This window comes from Megalops cyprinoides, chromosome 5, assembly GCF_013368585.1.
Source record: "Megalops cyprinoides isolate fMegCyp1 chromosome 5, fMegCyp1.pri, whole genome shotgun sequence".
Lineage (NCBI taxonomy): Eukaryota > Metazoa > Chordata > Actinopteri > Elopiformes > Megalopidae > Megalops > Megalops cyprinoides.
Window position 1 is genome coordinate 11,005,610 of NC_050587.1, and position 25,344 is coordinate 11,030,953.

General features: G+C 46.0%; 2 protein-coding genes across 2 annotated transcripts in view; both read right to left on the reverse strand.

Moving 5' to 3' along the window:
* The window catches only part of shroom3 (shroom family member 3), a 32,541-nt gene extending 30,559 nt beyond the window's left edge, over positions 1–1,982 (reverse strand). The window contains exon 1 of the mRNA XM_036528410.1: positions 1,929–1,982. The gene's annotated coding sequence lies outside the window, so the exon portion shown is untranslated. The remainder of the gene's footprint in view (positions 1–1,928) is intronic.
* On the reverse strand, positions 925–23,068 carry LOC118777632 (protein Shroom3-like). Its single transcript, XM_036528737.1, has 4 exons — positions 22,783–23,068; positions 17,624–17,778; positions 1,929–2,057; positions 925–982 (listed from the first exon to the last, which is right to left on the reverse strand). The coding sequence occupies exons 1-4, from the start codon at positions 22,924–22,926 to the stop codon at positions 925–927; spliced, it is 486 nt and encodes a 161-aa protein (XP_036384630.1). The 5' UTR covers positions 22,927–23,068.
* Positions 23,069–25,344: the final 2,276 nt, after the last annotated feature.

Sequence of the window (25,344 nt, forward strand, 5' to 3'; positions counted from 1 at the left end):
TACCCTTGGCCGAAGTTCCCCCCCCCCCGGGATGCATTCCAAACCTGACCCCAGGGGAACGTCTGAGAATGTCCTTTTCTAATTGGGGCAGTCTTTTGTAGCAGGTTGTAACAAACTGCTGTTAGAAAACATGGAAAGTTATCAAAAACTTCTTATCGGAATGTCTAAATTCAAAATGACTCAAGTATAGCAGCTTATTTTTAATGAAGCATTTGAGAAACACACCGCAAGCTGTGGAGTCAGTTAATGATATTCTGAGAATTGCCTTTTGTCCAGATAACTCCCAAATGTGAGCTACAAAGTGAGATGTCTTCATTTTTTTTGCCACCTTTTAGCTAAACCACTTTCCTGACTTCAGAGCTGTTGGATCATCTTCTTGAGAACTGCCAAGCCTTTCAGAGGAATCGGTAAAATCTCTCAGATCATTAAGTAACACAGAGGTTTCTGATAGCTCCTGGCAGCTTCCAGCATGTAAATACAAAGGTACAGTAATACTACAATCTGAAGAGTCAACATCTCCACCCCATGCATAGTTTACTGTAGACAGCCAGCGCCTATCCCTGCCCAGAAATGTGAAGTTAAGGGGAGAGCACTTTCTGGGCCTGTCTCTATGGTGAGGCCTTCGCACGACAATCAATAACATCCTTGTATTTATCCGAGGCGGTTTATGTTGAAGCGTTCTTCTAACTTTCAGCATTCCTCTGACCCCGAATTGGAGCTCAACGTCATGTGACATTTTCACAATGACCTTATTAGGACGAAACCAAGCACTTTATCCTGGGCTGTATTTATAGACCGCGTACACAGAACTCTGCCTTTATTTATAGACAGAACACTTTAAAAAAGCTGTTTTGATTAATAAAATCAAGACACAGGGATCAGCGCGGCCCTGCTTTGGTCATGAGGAGAGGTTTTAGAGAACTCTTAGGCATCCTCTTTCATGAAAGCAAGCAAGGTGGAGTCCTTATAGGCCACAGACCAGCTTCAGATGCGAATGGCACATGAGTGACAGATTCTCAGACACCACCCAACCAGACTATTTGCCAGAAATAGCTCAGGAGCAAAACCTGAGCTTGTGATTACCTGTGCCTCACAGAAAAAGGTCAAAATACACTGCAGCTTAGCAATTTCTTTGTTCGTAAGCACACAAGGAGCACACAGGGCAAGGTTTAGTGACATGGTTAGTACAATGCAGGAATATGTGGGTGCTCTGCAGACCTGTCGGCATGACTACTGTTTACTAAGACTATTATGAGAAACAGGTAACTGTGCTGTAACTGTGTAAGCGCCCTATTTTCACAGTCATCACAGAACACAAGAAACACGTTAGCTGGTCTTGTGAGAAGGACCTAGTGAGAAATTAGCGATACTGAGAAACAGGAAGTATGAGAGAACCTGGATTCTGGCTATGCAGATGAAGTTAGCTAAAACGTGCTAAAAGAGCTAAAAAATGAAGGTGGCCTGACAGTAACAGGCTCACTGATAAAGAAATGCGTTTTACTGTAAATGCAGTACAGGTAACAACACAGCTGCGGTTTAGCTTCTACTTGGGTTTCAGTTTACAATACAGTATTGTGCCCCAAAGTTCAAGTACTCACGCCTGCTTTTCTGAGGAGGCAAAATTCAGTCAATGAAGTACATAAGGAACCTCACTGGGAATATCCTCTTCCAGTTACAGTGCATTGATTCCAGTTATACATGCGCATATGGGTCACTGCACATGCATCAGACCATGTGAAAAAGGCCTTAATTGTGAATTTCACCCGTTATGATGGTTAGCAGACCCGACACATATGTCTTGCTGCAGGCCTTTACCACCTGCATTATGGCCAGTATGTTTGGTGATTTGTAATCCAGTCCCAGGAGGTTTAGCTGGAGACGCAGCGGTGGAGAGTGAATGGGGTGTGAGGGCAGCGAGAGGGACGGACCTGTTCCTGATGCGCAGGTTAACTCCGCCCGGGCATCCTCGGTTCTTCCGGGGGCGGGCGGGGCTGAAAGGAGGGGTGAGGGAGGGCGGGGTGGGCGGCTCTCTGAGGCACGGGTCCGGGCAGCTCTCTCTGGGGGGGAGACAACAGAGAGGACTGAGGACTGAGGGAGGTCTTGCAGCCACAAACGCAGAAAATGCTCCTACAGTTATTAAGACCTTGCTGACTCCATGAGAAACTCAAAATATTTTCACTGTTGAACCATTTTCATCGACCCTGGCAACAAAACTCCAGTCCCAGAGAGCTACAATCCAGCCAGTTTTCCAGCTGTCCTTGAACATCGCCATCAGACCTGGACAAATGCATTGGTTTAATTAAAGACAACGATGACATCACGCAGTTAAGTGCCTGGCTGGAAGGAAAGCTAGCAGTCAAAGGGGCTGAGTCCCTGCAGCTGAAATGGACAAAACTGGTCAGCACCAAGAGCCAGTCCATATATGTACTGCTAAGTGACTGTTGCTGAATTCTTAGCTGAGTACATACATCTGTCAACCGTAAATGTCACACAGCAAACAGCTCAGAGTCAACACCGGTGACGTCCGCCTCGTGCACTGTGATAGCGTACCAGCGGGAGGTTAAGCGCACAAGACCGTAAGAGGAATCTTGAACCTGACGAACACTAGAAGATGATGGATGCTGTTTCGGCTTTCAACAAAGCACCCCATCAGCGTCAATCCCGAGGCCTGATAATATCACCTCCTTCAGTAGAAGTCACCCTCCTAATGCAATGAACACTGGGTGTGGCGAAGGTATTCAAGAGACAGTGTTTTGCAAGCGATACCAATTCCATTTGGGTTTTCAGCTTGTTTTGCAAGCTGATCACTGTCATCACTTTCAGATGACAATTATATTCAGAGAAGAAAGTCCAGAGATACCAGATTGTTTTTGAGACTACTAATCCAAGTGATGTCAGTGAGATCCAAACTTGATAACCAGGTAATACTAGAGGTACTCAGAGGTAATTTTAGTCATGTGCGAAGCACAATTAAAAGGCACTTTCGGTGGTTCTGTGAATGATAAAATGCAGTGACATACTTAGATTTGAATTTATACGTAAGCCTTGACTTGTGCTTTGTACATCCACTTTGCTTGGACTTAGTTCTCACATGCTAACTGACCTCAAATCAACTTAAAATTCTACACAAATATACACTGCAAATGATACCTGCAGTCAAACTACCGATCATTTTTGAGAGAACGAGGTGCCCTTTATGTCCCATTAAAATCCAGCCATGCCAAGTCTGGGAATCATTGAGCTAGGCTGTGGACTTTGTGCAGAACACGGAAACAGCAAGTCTGAGGTATTCCTACTGAGATACCTGCGCTCACGTCTATTAGGTGTGATATGGTGCGATAAGAGAATTATGACGACCGTGCTGTGTATCTCAAAGCTCACGGTTTAATTGGGCCTACTAAACCAGACGCTGCTTGGGTAGCTATGACACGATAGGAGGTTCAAGGCCTCAGAAGAAAACTCCCAAAAAATACCTGCAAAAAGCAAACAAGACTGCACCCTCTTCTGTAAAATTTTTTTGGACAAACATTCACGCTCACTGACTAGTGGGAGGCTCAAAGCGTTGATTAGGCCTCTGTGCCTTTGGCCATCAACCAAAACCACAGAAATTCAATGGGCTCCCTGATTTGTTTCTTCTGCCTTTCTCTGCACAGCAAACAACAGCAATGCAGGGTGTTCAGATGTCAAAGGCAGCAGCATTTTTGCTTAATGTCTTCAATGCACACCACTCTGACAAGCTTTCGCGACCTTGTGCAAACAAGACTAACCGGGCTCTGATTTCACAGAATTCCACAGGCATTACACCTGCCGCTCAGGCTCAGAGCAGCAGAAGAGGCGTACAGTGAGACCCGGAGCCACGCTGGCTTTTCTTTGACCCTCGCTAACCAGGACGTACCTCTTCTCACTCTCACATGTTCAATTAATGAGCGTCACTTGGGATTTTCCACTTCTTTGGTGTTGGAGGATCGCATATTATGTTTGAGTTCAACACACAATTTTTTGGTAAATTTACGGATTTCTATCTTGGTTGCTTGCTGTCTTTTTTTTTTGTTTGTTTTGGGAAATATTCCATGCGCAGCCTGTGACCAAAAATATTCCAATGATCTGGACATAATGTTGCGAGCTGACCATATGTAGCGTAGTGATTTACAGGATAATGTAAAATAAAAACCTCCTCATAGAGTCAAACCGCTCTTTGACTAGGTGCTAACGTCGCGATTTACCACAAAAACCGATGTGACTGTGCCAACTGGAAACACAACTGAGGAGGCACAAGTCATAACTGGAAGAACACAGTAACTTTCTCACACAAAAAAAACTGTTAAGTAAGAGGGTATCTGGAACAGGAGAGGAGGAACATGTTTTAGATTGCGCAAAAGAGCTCATTTGAGCGCTCAACCTCCCTGTTGAGGAAGAGCAAAAATGAAAGGGAGAGACTGCAATGTGTCAATGCATTCGTTCATTTGCAATGTGCGGGCCACCGTTACTGAACAATCTTTTTTTTTTTCTCTTAACTTGGGGCGAGGAAAGCGCCACGACAAACATACAGTAGTGCCAAGTTTCACAATGCTGTAACAGCGCTTGAATGCGCCATAAACGCCGCGCGGTGGGAACTGGATTGAGAGTAAACAGCGCCGTGTTTGTTAACTGCGCCCGCGGGTGTTCAAGAGCCAGCAGCAGAGCGCCACTCGTCCCCCGACTGAAGAGCCCGCTCTTTCAGAGAAAGCTTGTACAAAAACCCATTGACTTTCCGCAGACTTTGCCCCCCCCCCCCCCCCCTCTGTGTAGAGACGAGGGTCTGGTGTTGACACAGCACTTCTGGAATTTAAAAATGTCCTAGGCATCTGCCGATTGTCGCTCCCTGCGAGTTGGGAAAAAAAAAAAAGAAGCCGAGCGAGCCCTTTTCACTGATGGTGAAAGTAGCTCGGGGCGTGACGCCTCTCGCAGCTGGCAACCGTGACAGCATATATCATAAACGCTTAAGAATGTTGAAGTGGCGAAGCCTGTGTGACAGAGACTTGGATAGGCGGTCAGAACCGCAGTGCGGCAATCGCTGCGTGGAATCCTTGCGCAAACTGTGTTCCAAGGAAGAGGCGCCTGTCAATGTCTGCTTTCTTGGACAGGGAAGAAATTTAAGCGTGGATAGATGATGGGTGTTTTCTACTCACTGTGAAAAGAAAAAAAGAAGGGGGGGGGGGGGGGTCCAGCCCGAATTTAAACATCCTTCCTGGAGTTCGCAGTCTGAAAGCAGTTCTAATGAGATGGCACTTTCAAAGGAAAACTGAGCAGTGAGCTGTAACGATGCTGCTTGGGTTTAAGCACCTAAAATGCCATGTCTGTTGATCCGGCCGTGGCAGCTCGTGCCCCCCGGCGGGGTCGAAACTATGCTTGGGTTCATAGCAAGAGGCTTTGTTGTTTGTTTGTACACTTAATCAACTTAAAATGCAGCTTTCTGCCTCACTTCTGCAGCTAAGATAAGCTGTGCTGTTCACACAGAAACATTCGAGCGGTGAAATTAAATATGGGGCAACAGAGCCGTGTGAGTCGGGGGGGGGGGGCGGGAGGGGTCTGAAGCTCTCCACTCAAGCGTGCCCTCCGCATTCCTTACATGCCACCCCCCACCCAGGTGGCAATGCAGGTGGTATCCACGGTATCCTCTTCCTGGGTCTCCACCCGGTCTGCCCTGCCTTCACAGCACAGACAGTTGGGCATTGGTTACCCAGCTCACCAACAACCTGCGCAGTTCCCTGTGGCACCACACTGCATTGTGGGATAGTTAGCCAATGCTGACAGTGTTATTGTAATGTTCTTATCGCAGTAAATAGAAATGGCGATAGGGGTTTCTCAAAATAAAGAAGGAGATAAAAACATATGCTACAGGCGTGCCAGCGGTGTTATCGTTTCAAGTTGTAAAGGAAATCATGGTACAACTTGACTGACATGGACCTGTTTTACCATTAGAAGACAAGGTGAGAGTGAATGGCACACAAAAACAGACCATGACTAATGACTCTCCCTGTTGGTATGCCGAGGGTATACAGGGGCAAATAGGTGATTTATTGAAGAATTTGAACAGAATCGCAATCCTCCCATACAAGCTCCATGTGTTTGCAACAGATCAACGCCCTCAAATCTGTAGATCAGATCAACACCCTTTAAACATAAACCAGCTTAACTCGTTGCTGGAATGCCAGAGTCTCGCCAGACGCCGAACTGAAAGAATTCTTCAATTCCACTGGAAACTGAGAGCTAGGATCAGACGTTAGCTTACTAAACATATTTTCATCAAGTCACAGCATAAAGCCACTGCAACCTGCATTTTTTCTGTCCACTTAAAGACTCAGCAGTCTCTAAAGTCACAAGAATGCTGAATTTAATCCGCTGCCAAGGAAGTCACACTTTATTTTAATGAAAATAAATATGTCACTTAAAATGTTACACTTATGCCACTGGTAAGAATATGACTCTAAATGCCAACTATAATATCACACAAACAACAATATTACTTATAAGGAATGTTGATAAATATGAGCTGCTAGCAAGGCCACAAGGTATCCTCAAGGTAGTGTAACTGAAAATAACTGATCAATCCAATACAGCATCAGTTTTTCACTTCAGGGCAAATGAGTACGCAATCAGTTCCTCATGTTTCCCTGTCCTTCATAACTTGCAGTCTGCACTGGCACTGAGAGCACATATTTTATTTCCATTAAAAGGGTGAAATGGGAATTACAGTGAATGTTTATGGATGCCAACAGCACTCTCCTCATGGAGCCTGGCGATGTGCGTTGAAACGGCACGCTGCAGATTAAATATTTTTTAAAAAACATTTATTGATTTAAGCCTCACTTCCTGTTTTATTACCCCCAAAGTGAGCAGGGATTATTATGTTCATTTTGGAAAAACAAATACTGCAGATTTGTAAAATTCTTTCCTCGGTCCTCACGAGGTCTTCCCTCTTCAGAATGGAGCACATGGAACATAGCAAAATAAGAACAACTGAAACATAAGAAAGGCTCCCTATTAATCTCACAATCCTTCATACTTAATCTCTGCTCAGGGCTTGGAGTTCTCATGCATTCTGGCCCAGGTCACGGTAGGATATGGCGTTATTATTGACTGCTGGGGGACAGAGGTCCCGTCTTCTGAAATCAGGAATGGACAGACAGGTTGGTTCAGGTTCAGGTTCAGAAGAGCACAGACTATGCAGAGGGCTAACACGGTTACCAGAAATACAAAAACAAACCATAAAGAAACAAACAATGAACACATTCTTGACCCATATTCTGAGGATTAGCCGCAACGGCGAGGTGACACTGAAGTCGCATAAATCATTCATATTCAAATGCCCAGGCGGCATGCCTGCACCCCATTGGTCCCCCCCCCCCCCCCCCCGCAACGCAATTTTGTCGCCCCATCACAACAAACAAAATTCCACGGACACACCGGCGTCATGACAACGGAGTTATGTAGGACACTTCTTTTATTGGAGCCATACTCTGGCCCCAGTGAAGAGCACGCTGTACATGACTCAGGGTTCAACAACTTTCTCCTCCTTTATCACATTCCTCCCTCCCTCCCATCCCTCTGTCCTCCTCCATTCCGCAGGCTCCAGCTCCGCCTCCCCCCCGAACTCAGGGAGGATCTCCTTGTGGGACAGAACACTGTTTTTCAGCACCGTCCTGGGCACAAACTCTGTCCTGGCAATAAAAAGAGTCTGAGAATGCTATTTTATTAGCTTGCGCAAGGATGACGGCCTTTATGTTGTTTTGTAGAGGTTTTCGATTGTGTCTTCCTTTTTGCGATGCCCTGAGAAATATGGTGAGCCAGATAATGTTCTTTTTTTAAAATGGATGTTTTTTTAAATGGATGTTTTCCATAAATGAATGTTGCTTGGGTGGTTAGCAGCCCCTGGATTCAATTCATGAGAATGGAGAATGAGCCTATATTAGCACGCTGGGACTATGGGAAGTTTGTGAGATGGGCCTACATCAGTACACTGTGTTCTGGTCTCTGATTTCAGCCCTGATACAGAGACACACAAAGCGCTCCGCACTGGCTGGGAAAGTGCAGGAGCTCAGGACCGAGCGTTTCACATCGCTCTGAGCAAGCCTCCCGGTTCTGACACGGGCTTAGTCCTGTCAAGAGGTGAACCACTGACAGTAAGCCGGGTAAGTCCACAGCTGTGCTGGCCGAAGCCCAACAGCTTGGCACCGCCCGGGTTCCTGTAAGGATCAGTGAGCACGAGCCAGCGGAGCTCTCTTAGTGAGCGAGATGATGTGGGCGGGCGGGCGAGAGAGGGGGCGCCGTCGACCACTGACCCCAGCCGTCCATCCCCGCAAGCCGGACAAGGGGCCTGGACAAGGCCTTCTGTCTGCACAGGCTGTCTGCAAAATGCCCTCCGCAAACCCAGAGCGGGCTCTCCATGCAACAAGGGGCCCCGTCATCCGTCACCCCTCCAGACCCCCTGAATCCCAAATCCCCCACCCCGACCCACAGTCACACACTACCTCATCTCACGCAGCAAATCGTGAGAGGGGTGCAGATTGCATTGTGTGCCCGGCCCAGTGATGTTACAATACATGCGGCAATTAAAAAGGGGGCAGCTTTTCATTAAAGCGCCTGTCTGGAATGCACGGTGGAGTTGGTGGAGGAGGCAGGGGAGGTACCGCCAGGCTGAGACACGCAGGCCAGACAGAGATCTGGCCCATTGCTGGTCAGGACAGGGGAATGGCTTTTGGAAATTCCCAGTGCTCCATAGCCAGAGGGGTGAAAAGGCTACCGATCGTGATGATTTGACTCACTTTTTTTGGAACGGCTGGCTGCTCCTTGCCACAGTCCTCAAAAACAGACAGACTACTCAGGGAAGAAGAGGTGATCTGATTTCCAGGCTCGTTACAATGAGCAGCAGGCTTGTGAATACCTCACTTTGCTCAACGGTTGCTCACAGTAACTCAGCTATTTCCTCATCTCATCTCTGCTTTTGTCTGTGCTGAGCTACTATGAGCTCAGTTGCTAGGTTTAGTACATGCTTCCTAGAACCTTGAAGGTTCACAATTAGAGCTCCCAGCACAAATTCACATTAGCACACTTCTTTTTTCGAGAATGTAATTACATGAGGGCAATTTTCCTACTTAGTGCAGCAGCCAGTCCAGCTGAATGCATTATTCACGCTCAGGAGAGATCTGAAACTAGATCTTTGCCCAACATTTGCATAAGGACACTCGGTTTTCCAATGGCTGCCATTAAGGGATAGTGAAGCAAAAATATCACGTTTAGACCTGTGAATGACTATATAAATCTATATATAAAATCTTGATGATTTAAGCCTAATTGTTCCTAACGTGTAAACACAGCACTGCACCCAAGTCCCGACTGAAACCTGATTCCAAACATCACACCAAAACAAACAATATTCCCACTGACAGAATGAGGAAAACCACACATGTGGCTTTCTTGCCCACATAAGTTTAGAGACAATAAAATGCTGTGGCTTAACTTGTAGTTTAATGCAAACCACCCATTGTAATTACATTATTTGTTTGCACACCAGTAGTGTCATCACTCATACTTTCTCGTCTCACATGTAAGGGTACTATTTAATACTCAGACACACAAAAAACCCCAAACATAGAGGGAACATACCGTCTGCTGAATCGCCCAAGATATCTTAATCATTGAATAATGAAGACAGGGAAGAAAAGGGCCCTTAAGAAAAGTTATGCGCCTCACCGACGCCATAGAAGTGCCTCTGGATGTAACAAAGGTGGGTTCCCTTACCTTGCTCGCAGGAACAGCGGAGTCAGATCAAGTGTCCGCCTGCAGCAGAAAGTTCCGCCTACGGCACTTCACTGAGGCCTGACCTCACTGAGAGAGGCAAAAACAACAGCCTGCGTCCTTTTTCCCGAGGCCACCGATTCATTCAGCGGAGTTACGGCCGCAGCCCATGCAGACACCTGTCCCGACCGCAGCTGCAAACCAAGCCTCCTCTCTCTCACCAGGCAACAGCATTGATGGAGCTGACGGCGAGAGAGAGCGATAACCGTGTGCTCCCTCTCCCCCTCGCGTGTATACACAGAGCAAGGGGAGAGGGAAGCGGTTCGAATTACTGCCCTCCTCCCAGCCAACCAGCGGCGGCAGAAAGCTGAATGGAGCCCGGAGGGATGATGTCACGGAGCAGGTTGCGCTCGTCCTCCTGCTTCCTCCTCAATCTGAGCAGCTCCTTCCCTTGTGTGCTCGGTGGTTTGCCTCCACATAACTGCCCCCGGACTACGGACGTCGTTCCTACGAGACGGGATTCCGCTGTGCCCCCACCCCATGTGTAGCCCCACTTTGTGCAGAGGGTAAGGTACCTCTTTGTCGGAAGCGGCGGACTGATCGCCCTATTCGGGTTCCTCGCCAAACCCCCCCACGCCGGCTCTCTTTGCTGTTGCTGTGTGCTGGTGCACATCGCCAAGGTGAACAAAGAGAGCGGGAGGCTTTGTGTGGGAAGCCCCCCGCACCCCCTCCCTGACCCCCCCCCCCCCCCAAGTCTGAAAGAATCGGCCTGCACTCAGGGTTCCGCTCGTACACCCTAACTGTGGGGCCCAAGTTATCTTTCTCATTTTACACTCCACTGAAGAGCAGGCTTCAAGGGAAACATTTCAACTTTCAGTGCCTGGAAACACAGCACTAAGCCACGTTTGCCTTCCTCCCATTATCTAAGCTGGAGGAAAATTACTTTCATTTCTACTTAAGGGCGAAATGATAGGAGAAGAAGCACTGCACATAGGTACTTTACATGATTTGAACGGTACCGTTGTTATATTTTACAAGTGTTTGAAAACTGGTTAACATTCCTTTTACACACACACACACACACAAGGAAATAATTTACAGCCTATCATTCTAAGCTTTTCAAATGTCTTAAAAAGTTGATTTGTTTTAAAACAAATTCACTAACCAAATACAAAAAAACAGCAGTCCTATGTATGAAGTTAAAACACCGGATATTCCATTGTTCAGTGGGTCATATTTGCCAATTGAAGCTTCATGAAATACTGGGCATCATGTTCATCCAGTTTTCTCTCCCATTTTGGTCTTTTCTTTCCACCAACCGAAAACATTCATTTGAATGCAGGTCTTCCTTTTTTAAAGCAATTCCAGTAGAAAGTTTTACAGATACCATATACATTTGTCACAACAGCACTGTTTGACAGGTACACAGGTACACCCTTCAAAATGTTATGCTAAACATTTGAATAGTTGTTCAATTTAGATTACTAGTAGGTTATCAAGAACATTTTAACACAAGCCTAATTTTTGTAAAGCCTAATTTGCCACCGAGCTGGGAGGTGTTTTTTTTTACATGGCTACAGATGACACTTTAGCAGGTATGGGGCAGGTGGAAGCAATTTAACTATCTGTTAATTTTTGGAATTAACCCAAACAAATGTATACATTTATTTTAGAAGTTATCATGAACTTTCCTTCTGAGCTCCCAGAGAGACCATAAGGAAATAACACGCCTAACATTTAACCCTGAAAGCAATAATTGTAAGACTGCACAAACACTAAGACTGTATTTTATTGGACATTATTAATGCATATCAATGGTAATATTTTGCCATCCTTCTGTTAATACTATACAGAATTGGGCATGAAGCCTACAGACTGGGAGACAAACTAAAAGTCAAATATTATTCTCAATAAGCCTTATCACTGACAAGTGGAACACATACTGACATTCATATAACCACTGCAATGGAAAATAAAGGGTACGTTTAGGGAGAGATAATCAATTAGCTAGTCTTTAATGCTCCACTGCATAACACAGACAGGGCGAACACGTTGTGACATACGGGAGACAACCAGTAATGTTTCACTTTATTTGGCACATTTGTGGAATGGAACGACACTGATTCTGATATGAAGTTCAGTGCTAGTGGCTGACATTGATCGGAAGCGGATGCCGAGAAGACAAACGGCGACTTCAAGACACGAAACAGCGGAAGTGCTAACAGTTAGGCCTCGTCAGGGTTTGCTCAGTTACACTTGAGCAGTCATGTCACTAGGGCCAGCCTCACAAATCTACCGTCTCTCGATCGCCAGCGGGGCAGAAGTAAGCTCTCTCAATGACTGCTCTTTGTTTATTTGAGTCAGACGTTTTTTTCCCGTACTGGAGATGTTGACTTGCGCGTACTGCACCTAGCGTCGATCCGGGAGCAGGGCGCTCCGCGGCGAGTGAGTGTTGTATAAAGCAGCGAAACGCGTGAACCGGGAGCCATGAACAAGCGCTGCCCGCCCCCACCCTCGAGCTTGTCGAGCGCAGTATGCTGATGACTACCCCCATTCCTCGGAATACCAGGGGCAGTGATGCCTTAAACCTTACTACTGTCATAAAGGAAAAAACGCACGAGTCATCCAAAGGAAGACTATCTCCCCCCAGGGTCACACGGAGCATGATAACATGAGCAAGCTAACGCCTGCGCCCAGCCTTATTAAATGACAAGAAGTTTGTCCTTGTTGGTTTTTACCAACATAGCGACACATGTCACATCGAGGCATGGAAACTCATTTACAGATTAGAGGTTTTCAACGGGATAACATGACGGTGGTAGTCTAACAGTAGCATGACTATTACCACACGCGTGCCTGATTAAGGCGTGCCTAATTAGCCTAATTAGCAGACGCAGAGTTAAAACCTTTTCAATTCAGTCATTTCAGGAAACGAATTAAAAGTCATTTCATTAACTTGAATTAATCAACTTCATTAACATTAAATTTAATATCTTAAATATGACGGACAATTTTCAATTCATTAGCTGAATTTCAATTCATTGCCTCAATTGACTGAATTGATATGAAATAGAGACCAACCCTTCTGATTAACTGTAAGTGCTTTTTCTTGCTGGGTGCTATCTAACTTTAAGCATCTTCCAGTGTATCAGATTCCAGTCTGCACCTTTGCAGAGCCTTTGTATGAGCAGGTTCCTCATAAATACTTTAAAACTAATTGACCAAGAGCAGTGCTTGAGGTTTAGCCACATTCACAGCTATCACGTGCATTAATGTACTCTCCACACTGTGCATTACACAAACTGCATAAAAGCAACAGGTGCTTGATGGAGACACTCCAAACATAAGCACAAGTGTCGTTTAACAGCACACTGTTAAATATTTACAACATTCCTGAGTGTCACATTGTAGCTGGTGCCGTGAAGGATGAGCCAACTAAACTCCTTCAGCCAGGGCATAATGACGTAACAGATAACAGACCCCCCCCCCCCCCCCAAAAAAAAAAAATCCATACCCCAGCCCTCCAGTCCAATAAATCCAGTTGCTGAGTAGATTAACAGTCACAGTTCATTATAACAGGGAAATAAATTCTGACTACAAGCACAACACGAAAAGAGACACTGGCAGGCAATATGTCGGCACGTACAAAATAACATCGATCTGCTAATTCAGTGAAGAGCCGATATGCTAGCTGACATTGCCTAATGAGGCTTTTATATGTTTTTATCGTAAGTTTAATCAAATGAAAAATGCCACCTCACCATAAACATCAACACCATCTTCAAGAAGGAAGCCACATACCTTTCCCCCGGATCATTTGGGTCCAGGTTCTCGTCCATTGCCTTCTGTGTTATGGCGACTGCTTCTGAGGTGCAGTTACTCAAAGCGGTTTCTTGTATCATTCGCTAGCATCCATCAATGGCAGGCTCATTGATGGAAGTAGTGTAGACACCTCCAATCTAGCTACCACTTCCAGCCGAGGCTTGAACTGAACTCTTCCTTTTCGTGGCAGACCAGTCTGTTCTTAGCAAGAACCAGGAGTGCAGCAAGCAGGGAAGCTCATTGGCTGCATGGCCCCAGGACTCGCGGGAGGGGGGTTAGAGAAATGCGTTTCATGTGTGCACCGGGCTTCTGGGCCTGATCGGGGTCTGTCATCGGCTCACTTTGGCTGAACTGTCCTTGTGCGTTCTTGTGCTGCAACTCAGTTTGAACTGAAATTACAAGCCCAGCAGACCCAGATCCTCTGGCTTGCTCGGGTCCCTCCTCTGCTTCACTTCCATCAGAGCAGCACGGAGTCTCACCGGCTGTGGTTGAGTAACCCCTCTGTCTCCTCTCTCCCCTCCAGGAGGCAGACCAATGATGTCACCCTCCCGTGGGAACGGGCGGATCCCTCCGAACGCGCCCACGGGTGTCTCTTGGTGTCGGGAGGGAGCTCCCGCAAACTGTTTGCCCAGTGCGTGACCGCCTCTGGACGTGGACTCACCGCAGTCGGCTGTTTGTTCAAGGAATCACGCAGTCAACATCGTTCCTCCTGGCTGTTCGGCTAGGTTGTTCCAGAAAGCCAAACTCTGAGGGGAGCTGTCTGGCCTTCTCCTTTCTTCCCGCCCCTCTCCTCAGTCTGAACTCTGTACCTGGATGCAAATGAGGGCCGGGCGAGCCACCTCACCCCCCCCCCCCCCCCCCCCCCCCGGCCCCCTGTCACTCCTCTCCCGGCCCACAGCACTCCCTCAGCCAACCCGTGTCCTACGGCCGGTGCCCGGGAACGGGAGGCCATAAACCTCGCCCCGCCGCCAGCTGGGTGAACCGCAGACCGAGACCAGACGTAAAACAAAGCCAGGTGTGTGACAATGGCGGCCATTATGGCCCTATTATGAAGAGAATAAAAGCCTCGGCCGGGTGCTCAGTGCTCATTGCGAGGTCTCAGCGAACCACGGCCTTTGTCTCCGGCTCAGGTGAACGCTGACACACTGCGGCTCACTCTGCCTCTCCATTTCTGATTTTCGCTGACACGTGGTTTTTGGTATCGCCGTGAGAATACCTCACAAGCCGTGCGTGTGGGCAGAGGGCGCTTGACATGCTCCTCTGCAGAAAGCTGGAATTTACAGCCTGCGGATGGTGTATGTTTAAACAAAAACTGACATGATAATAACTACATGCTGTACCCTCTCAGCTACAGCCTGTACGGGATACCAATACCCTAGTGTGAAATTTGATAGCAATAACATAGATCTGCTTAGCAGACATCCTTCACCACATGGCTTAAAGTATGACAAGCTACACATTCTGTTGATCTTTGTTATAGTTGAATGACTTTTTTATTACAGAACCGTCTGAGGCAAAGAACTGTGATCAAAAAGCATGCAAGCTGTCCCCCCCACCATTTTAACCCTTGTCCCCCTACTTCAGAGACCACTGACTGAATCTTCATTCAAAGCACATTGACATGGGAATATGTCAGAATTGTGCCATTGCCTTCGGTCACGTGGCTGAGTACCCTTCTCGTCTGAAAAACAGAATACTGTTATCACTTTATAGTGCAAGCACTGAGTACATGCTGACCAGCCTAATGCCTCTTTTCCCCATCTCTCCTTCCTTATAACACAAGCTTTCTGATGAAAGGGCAGGTTCTGAGACAAGACCACATTTTTCTCACTATGCCCCCATCACAGTGCCCCCTTTGTTCCCGGTTTATGACAGCAATCAAGTCATAAGCGCAGAACTCCAGCTGCCACAGACACTCCTGAGTCCGGGCCACTTCTGCGAAGTTTGCCCCCTGGAGGACACAGCGCACACTAGCAGTTTCCCTTTCCCAGTTTCCCGCAGTACAACTTGTTATATGCATGCAGATATTCAGTCTGAGCTCTAACTCGTTACATCACATTGCATTTATTTAGCAGATGTTCTTATCCAGAATGATTTCTAGCGCAAAACAGCAGAAGTGTATCAATTCAAGTGTAAGTTTATCACTTGCCTTACAGAGATATTACTACTGGAATTACAAGGTAAACGCTCAAATATAGAGTATAGGTACGTTTAGAGAATCAAAACATTTCCAGACAACAGCCTTATGTGCCCTCTAAGTGTTACTGGTGCAGGATATTGTACCTCAAACTGGTACAAAGCTTCCAGTAAGAGACATTTAGCCTGCTTAGTGAAATACAGAGGACCCTCTGTAAACAAGGTCTGCCAAATGCCATCCCAGTTTGTACCAATTCACAATGCCTACTGCACCATATTTAGCACCCAAATCTAGCTGTTAGCGTCGATGTCACTGGTTGAAGTAGAGCCGGACTGTCCACCCATTCCTGTGAGGCAGGGAGACAAACAAACACCCAGCGTTCGCTTCAGTCCAGTCCTACACCTGGGATCATTGACATACAACAGAAGCAACAGAAACAACAGAAAAATCACAGACACGACCCTTTGATTCTTCCTTAACTTTTTTTTTGCTCTCTAAAAGGCTGACAATAAAGTTCCGCTATTGTCTCCCTCTCGTTGATATGTGCAAACCCCCTCTTTCACTGGACCGCCATCAGAGTGTGCTTCCAGTTAGGACCCTCCCATTCATCCAGGGCAGCAGGCCCACTTGGCCAGAGCTGTGAGGGACAGTATACCCTACTTTCATTCCCACCAGGATGGCAGGCGCGTCCACGCAACTGCCACTGCGGAGATAAGAGAGAGCCGGGGTGTTTAGCCACCATCCCCCCTTTTTAATCACACCGAGAGATGTGCCGGAGTGGTGGTGCCCCTGTCCTTATCGTCAAGTGCTAAAGCATGACCATCCCCAGCTCAGTGGAGGGGCTGACACCCAGCCAATGCCGAGGGTGTGAGGTCACGGTCTGAAATGAGCACCACCCGGGAGTCTGTCCCAGCATGCAACTGGCTGGAAGAAGTAGAGCACGGGGCGTCACATTCAAAACAACTCTGCTTGAGCACAACAAATGACATCACCAGCAACACACCATGGACAAGCAAGTTCTCTCTCTCTGACACAGAAATACACACGCAAGCACACACACACTGACACATACATACTGTATATACTACACCTATATATTCTGTGACATAGCTGTATTCCCCTACGGTTAGATGGTGGCACCACTGAGAAAGCCTTTCCTCTTAGCCAGCTCTAGGGAGATACAGGAGTTAAAAGCAGGTTGTTCCGGGTACAGTTGGCTACCTGGTACACAGTGTGCTCAGGGCGTGGTTACACTACATCAGACGGGCACAGGTGTGTATATGCAACCGTTGGAGTGGAAAGTAGCCCAGACACAATGCCAAGTAAACAGACGAAAGCAATGATTTTTAAAGTAAACACTGATCACGTCCAGCCAGACACAGGCATCATTTCACTGCATGGGTGAAGGAGGGTGTTTTTTTGCTGCCAATTATGTAATGTTACAGGCCAAGTTATGTAGAAGGATCATAAAATATGATAAGTTAGACCATTATTTCAACCTAATAGCTAGGTATTTCGTAGTAAGTGACCATTACGTTTACTAGCAAGCTAGCTAGTGCTAGCAGTGGTTGCTATTCAGTTACTTATTTTATAATCTATAAATCAGGGTGGAAAAGGGGTAGATATCATACCTTCCATTACTAACTGCCCAACTCCTTTTTCAGACGAACTCCTGTCTGCTGGGTCCGTTGACCCACAGGTCATTTGCGACTGGTGATAACAGCCCATGAGCTGGTAACGTGCAACTTGAGTTTAAGTGCTTGTCCAAGTCACAGAGGAAGAGGAAGGGGCACAGAGGCAGACAGCAAGAGGGTTAGATATCGAGAGGTGGAGTCAGAGGTAGAGAGGTGGAGTCAGAGGTCAAGAGGTGGAGTCCTCAGCGGTTACCTGCAGACCGTGAGGCGGAGGGTCTTGTAGGAGCCCTTGACCAGGGAGATGGCCTCCTGCCGGAACCCGCTCAGCTCCACCTCGTTGATATTGACCACCTGGTCTCCAGGCTGCAGGGGGTGCTGCAGCAGGCCCGCCTTCCCGCCCTCTTCCACCTGGAGAGGGGAAAAGAAAACACGTAACAGGTGAACGTCACTGCTTAGTTAGCCACAGCTACACACCACACAGCCGCTCCTGGGTGCTTCTTACAGTGCAGACCCATCTGAGCGCTGCTGACAAAGTGATGTGGGACGTGACTGTGGGACGGCGTTCGTGACCGGGAACCGTAAATTTGTCATCGCACAGATGGGATTTTTCCAATGGTGGGATCACATAATTCTGTGAACTTCCTGTCTCTGCATGCTAGTACCCCAACTGGCTCCGCCACAGTAATTTTGGCTCGTTAAGTAGCAGGAAGTGGGGTGCATTCTCTCAAGATGCACTGCACAAAACCGAAGGATGTTTTGCCAGAGTATTGCCAATCAGAGCTGCAGCTCCACTGACAAGGCTGGTGCATCGCAAAGGCCCAGTGATGGACCAGCTCATTACCAAGGTAGTGCAGATCTACTTTTTTTAAATATGCCCTTTGGTCCAATCCAAGATCTGTGTCCCGGCCAGACTTTAAACTAAAGACTTAGGGGTTCAGAGTACATTGATGTACCTGGAAACAAAAGGGAAACCACAGACACAGCCCTTTGATTTTTCCATTCGGGTGACACGTTGATGATATGGTCTGCCATTGTCTCCCAGCTCTCTGTAAAATCCTTCTCTTTTCACTGGACCACAATCAGCGGGTACTTCCAGTAAGCACTGGCCTTCAGACAGAATGCCACCATTCAAGACGTGAAATATTTTGAATAATTAGATAAGCAGGCATAGCTTTTTACACTTTCTTAGTGGAAGATTGTTGTACTCCAAGAAAAGGCCAGGAGAGATTTACTTAACTTGCTGCCCAAAAGACCTGAAAAGGAGTCTTTAATTACAGATGTGCTGCCAAGGCGTTGACAATGAACCTATTAATATGGACTCGAACAAAGAGACTAATTCTCTTAACCTTTCCTTAACCCGCTGCTTCCACAAGTCATAGGTCATCCCGAGATCATCTCAGAGCACTAATGCACTGTAAACAGTCCACCACATTCACATTGAGAAGGACACAATTAAGGAATGTTTTAAAAATACATCCGACGTCGGTTATTCAGGCAACATTAAGTGGATGTTTTTATTCGCTATCTCGTTTTTTTTTCCCCTCTCCTCCTTTTGTCGCTTTTCAGACGAGCCGGGCTTTCGCAAATTCCGTTACTGACATTCCTCTTTTTCACTCTCTTTTCTCTCTCTTCTCTCTCTCTCTCTCTCTGTCTTCCTCTCTCTTGGATCATTGCCAGGACCTTGGGCCACATTCCGGGTTGCACTTCCCAGCTTTAAAAAGGGGTGAGTGGGGGGGTGGTGTGTGTGTGTGTGTGTGTAGAGGGGGATGTGGCGGGGGAGTAGGGGCCTGAAGAACCCTTGGATGTCTGCCTGTTGCCTTATCTCGTTAAGATCTCCAGCACAACCCGGCGAAGAATGCATCGTGCCCTCCCGGCCCCCCGCGCAGTGATGGCCGCCACCTGTCTGTCCGAGCGTCTCCTCGCCCAGAGACCGGCCGCGGCCTCCTTTCTCAACAAGCAGGATCCGAGTTGCGACGCAGCCCTGCTTTCTTTGCACTTGCGGCCCACGGAGACTGGTGACCCGGCTTCTCCCCCCAGCAGCCCCACTGCAAAAAAAGCTGATGCGTTTCTGTAGCACCGAAAGGGCCCGAATAATGATGACATTTAGGCCACACACTGCAGGTTTCCCCGGGTGCTCTCCCGGAAGCCTCGGACTGTTTGCAGACCACTTGTGGCTCCAGATAAGAATGCGCTGAATGCCGAGACCCATTCCAGCATCCCGGCAATGTCCCGCTCCCTTATCGTCCTGTCCGCAACGCAGCGGAATGACGTTGCAGCCCCTCTGCCTTCAAACTCTCAGCCAAAACATCACGTGAACACGCAGTAAATATTTCGTAAAGCCTTGGTTCAGACAATGCCCCCCAGCAATACTAGAGGACTTACACAGGAGTTGAAAGAGAGGGTCCGGTCAGCGGGAGGCACAAAAGCCCTTTTTTGGAAGCTGTTTCCACCCATCAGACAAAGCTTCCTTCTGTTTTGGTCAAAACGTCTGTCACCTTTCTGCTGATGGAATTTGGGTTGACAATAAGGTGTGACACTTGGCTGCATGCCAGGTTGTACAGTATACTGTACCCAATTATTCTAACAATGGGATTGTGAGAATAAGAAAGCCTTGATTTAAAATTAAGCACAATGTAAAATGTTAAATAAAAGTAAATGCTATGTAGAGGGTGAACAGATATTTCCTGCCTGCTTCCACTGTGAGTAGCATCAGGCATAAATAAGGGCAGAGTTTTAGCCACCTACCATTTTGGCAGCAGTGTGTTTGCACATTGTTAGTCTTTTTGGCCTGCTGCTGAGAGATGAACAGGCCCAGACCAAAACATTTCAAAAGGAGCGATATCCCCAAATAAGGCCAGATGAGCTCGTATACATGTTTCCCTTTGGCAGACATTTGGCCAGAGACTCATTACCCACCCCAAAAAAGCGCAGTATACAATTTAAATGGATGTCCACTGTTAAATCACATTACTATGAAATAGGTCCTTACCAGCCATAAATGTTAACCTGATAAGCAGAAATTACCAGGAGGACCCAACATGCTTTTGCAATAAACGCATTAAGCTCCAATAGCAGCCCAGTTACAAACACACAGAAACATTGTAAATCTGGATTTTTTTCCCCTTCTTTGTGGGAATAGGTCAAATTAAAATATATGATGTGCAAACCAGAGAGATGCTTTCCAAACTGTTTCAGAGATTCCAGGGGAGATTGACTGTTTTGTACAAAATGTCCCAGTAAAATCCAGGGCTCATCAATCTGCCAGCTGTTTACTGTACCTGAGGCAGACAGCACTATTAATAGAGTTTCCCATTTGAAGCAGTAGTTCTACACTTTACAAAAACGTTGGCTTGAGAGAATAGGAGCCAGTGATAAAATTTTCATGTCCGTCATGCTCAGTGACAGTAGTTCAACTATTCTGAGTGGTCAGCAACAGCGTGGGAGTACAATAACACTGATCAGATGATGAGTGTTGTTTATGTGTGATTTGTATAGGCAGACTGCTCCAAAACAATGACACAAATGGCACATGCCACTGACCCCACGTTCCTGTGCAAGAAACTTTATATTGTTAACTCTCAATAGTCATCAGTCAAAAAAAATGACAAAATAAACATGCAGTATTTGGGTGTTTAAGCCAGAGGAACATGTCTCAAATGCCATCAGATACATGATATGTGGTGCAACCCTAAAAATGTGGTTGTTTGGCCATTTGACCACTGGATTGTTTTTGTATTACATATTTGCACAGCAGATGATGAAAACATGTTGAAGAAAATGTGTTTAGATCTCTTCCACGTCAATAATGTGACCAGGCTTCAGTGGATGGAGATGTTTTATGTACATGTGTCATTTTCTCAATGTGGCCCAGCATTTGCGCTGTCATATCAGGCCATAACCTGGACACCAGGCTGCCATTAAGACCTAGTTAGCAAACTAAATAAAAAGCACTCTGACGTCAGTATTTATAAAAAATATTTTTATCAGAGAAAGGGTATTTGTCATGGCGCTGGTAGTCTTTTGTTTCAGTGATTTCGGTAGATCTCTCTACAGGTGTGCCAGACTACAGATGTATTCATATCTATATGGAGTCCTGCTAGGGCAGACGTTAACTAGCAGATTGATGGTGACCAATGGGCCTTCACATCCCTATATATGTAATACGAAGCCATAACTTTAAAAGATCAATGTTCTAAACCTAACGGTAACTCCCATATTAAGATCCACTGATAGCAGCGGTCCTGAAATATCTTAAAGTTGACGGAAGCAGAGGCAGACCGTGAGTCGTCTCCGGGACGTCATTAACGATTGTCTGGCTTGCAGGCGCCTGACTCCCGTTGTCATTGCAAACAGCACACATGTAGGACCATATTATGCTAATCATGCGACTGCAGATTAGCGGACATACTTTTGTCAGCACCAGCAAAGAGGTTTACAGTGGGAAAGGATCTTCATGAATGGTCTCATTCATTGTACAGTAATTAAGGCTTCGAGGGGGTGGCAATAAATATACTACACGTAGATCTGGACATTTTCAAAAACACGGTTTGTAGATGAGTGGTTCAGTCTAGTTACCGTAATTCCCCCAACAACGGTAAATGGAGAATTGTCCCTTTTAGTTCATTTGTTTTCCGGTAATGCAACACTGTATCTCCCCATGGCTGAGCAGTACAGTTAATAACACATACTGTGAGGGGAAAGACAACAGGAAAAAGTCATTGGTACTCAGCGTTCGTATGGCACAAAACCAAACAAGAGAATGTAGGCCTATACGGCGATTAAAATTAAATGTCATGACGACCGATAAACTGTAAATAATTTAAGGATATCTATAAATGAGCAAACTGCACGAATTCCTGGTGTTTGGAGTGAAATGATGTTTTAAGAGGCTAACAGGTCTCAGGTGGCTTAAGGACGTTTGATGTATAAGGGCCATGTCATCAATGTGTTTGGAGAATGACACACAGAGTAGTGTGTCACAACAGAGGGTCATTATCAGTATAGCAAATATCCACAAATAGCTAAACATTTCCATAAACTAACAGTTCGTGTAGTTGTTGTGCTGTTTGCAACAACAATCAAGCTATAATTTACTGTTTTACTTATGAGAAGCCAAAATATTTAGCTCTGGAAACTATATGGTATTTGTATTTGCCTTACTGTAGACCTTGCGAAAAACTCTCAGGAATGTTTTCATTTCAGGAATGCAAGGCGAAATTTTAACAAACGAGGCTGGCTTCTCCTGCATATTTAACACGCCACTGGGGTCCCTCTGGCCGTGGCATTACTGACTCCTCCAAATTATTACAGCATTCAAACGGACAGTTCAACTCCCACGGGACTATATAATTGCGTCTCGTATTTTGAAAGGCGATGTGTAAACTGATACGAGGGGTTTCACTGATACCTTACCTTGGATATGATTAATGCTTCGCCGTGTTCAAGGCCACCTTTGAGCGTGAAGCCCCAGGGCGCTCCGCCCTGGAGACGTGCCTCCACATAGATTAATCTTCCTCTTTGTGTCACTGTGCTAAAGCCCGAGCAGTTCTTCTCCATAGTCCTCTACGGAAGAAAAAAATGGACTGAACTGTGGGGATTCCTATTCAGTCAACTAAACCCTCTAGTGAAGAAAAGAATGAACTAAGGATGCTGTTTTTATTCTCGTTTTCTTCTTCCTCTTGTGAACTACAGATGCCAAAACCGAGTTGTTCACTTTTAAGTGATAAATCATTTCCCGGCATTATTCCTGGTCAACAAGTGGACAATCCAATAAAAAATACAATTTTACATTGCTCGCGACAGTACCCCCAACGTCAGTCCGACGTTCGACAACAAGTGATGTTGGGGTGAAGTAATCTGATAATAAGAATAAAAGGACAAAAACAACTTTCCTAACTGCCGAAGTTCAGCGGCCACGATCCTGTGGAAGGCTTCACTTTTGATCGCTTATCAGCCTTTTTCCCCTTCCGAGCGCATTTTACCATCACAATAGCATTTGCTACAATCCAGTGGATTGAAAGAAAAGCGAGGGCTTTCGCCAGCTAGTTGGCTGCTTCGGGACGGTCCTGTCAAAAACTTTTGCAAAGTAGACTCCACAAAGTTGCATTGCTCGCCGTCCCTTTTTCTTTACTTGTACCGTCGTCCGGTTTAGTTCGACAGCTCTCCAACAGGGTCAGACATACACCAATTCGATTTCATCCTGTTCCCTTGATGCGCTAAAGCCACTCACATCAGATCCACGGATGCAGGAATCTGCCTTCCCCCTCTTCGCAGTTCACCCGAACAGACGCACAAAGACGCATGCGTGAGGTGCGCGACCCGCTCCGCTGCCCACCGAGTTCAGCTGCGACCGTGCAGAAACCGACTGACATACTTTTTCTCTCTCTCTCCCTCTCTCACAGCCGTGACCGCATCGTTTAATTCCCGTGTCACAAATGCTGCGCGGAGCAATCATAATGTCCCACGGTTTTTTCCCTTTATTGTCCGTTGATTACTTCATCGAAATTCCAGTCCTACCACTCAAGGGAAAAAAAGAAGAAAAGAGCATTGTTTCAGCGTGACTGTACTTCTAGATTCTTTTTTTGTAGCTGTGTCCTTTATCCTGTGCAAAGATACTACCTGCACAAAACAGTAGTACAGGAGGTATTTGAATGGGTATGTAACCCAAGACAACCGAAGCTTTTCCCATAAGGTTTGATGAAAATGTTGCATCATGGTTTTTTCCTTCTGGTAATCTCTGTTATTTAGGTCACGCATGTTTCATATCTGAATGACCATATACTGTCAACAATGACTACTACACCCAACACCACAGAGTAAAGATTTAAAATTTGGATACGTGTTGGCATGTATTCCCTAAGAGTGCGTCACATATTCCAGTTTTATTCAACCACCCCATGCAGGCTGTAGTCAAAAGACCCTCAGTGACAATTCTCATTGTACATAGCCATCTATGTGTGTGTGGACATTACTTTGAGAACTAAATACAGAATAGAGTATCTTAGAATAGACCTGGTATCATGTACATCAAACAGGTGTACCCTATGGCTGTGGATCTCTGTAGTCAATGCCTTGCATATTGGGATGCTGCTTTTTACCTAACCAGGCTTTTTGCTCATGTCACAGGTGTTGTCAGGGCCAGTCGGGGAACAGTGACCAATCACCAGGGCTCTGATGACCCCTAAAACCACCATGTAATAATTATGCACCATACTGCTGGAAGAAAGCTATTTTGTGACAATCAAGTGATTTTTACTTTGGAAGAGCCATTAAGTATAAGTATTAAGTATTGCTTATGGGCAATATTACAGAAGTACGCCAGTCACTCTTTAAAAAAGGTTCAAATATATTAGGCTACATTGCAAGATAATTACACCAAAGGTGAAGTGACATTCACATGTGTGCCAAAAAGTGTAATTTGTCTTAGAGCAATGCTATGATGAGCTGGGTCTGTATAATTTAAAACCCAAATGAATATTGATTTCAACATTAACGCTTTTTTAAACGTAGAATTTTCATGATGACTCACATATCTGTAATGTGCAATGTGCTGACGTGTAAAAACTTAACTGGACCGACCAAATTTTCAAGATTCCTTTGTAATTGTCATGAAATCTTTAAATTATACTTTTATATGCATATAATCTCAGAACTAGCCTCTGTGCCTCCGCAAGAATCTGTGACTTATAAGTAAAAGGCATTCAAAACCTGATGATGTTGGCATATGCTAACTGGCAGGCAATAAACTTACCATGGAGATCGATGGTTGTGAGCTGGGAGACTTCTAGCGAAAAAGGACTAGTCATCTCTCCTGCATAGATGAATCACACATAACTCACTTGTTGGGGTATAGGTGCACAGTATGACACATTGTGTGGGGCATCTCATTGCTTTTCTTATGCTGTGGGCTGAGGGATGAACAGAACCCGGTTTTGCCCTGTGGAACTAAATGCACTTGATGTGACAAAGATGAAT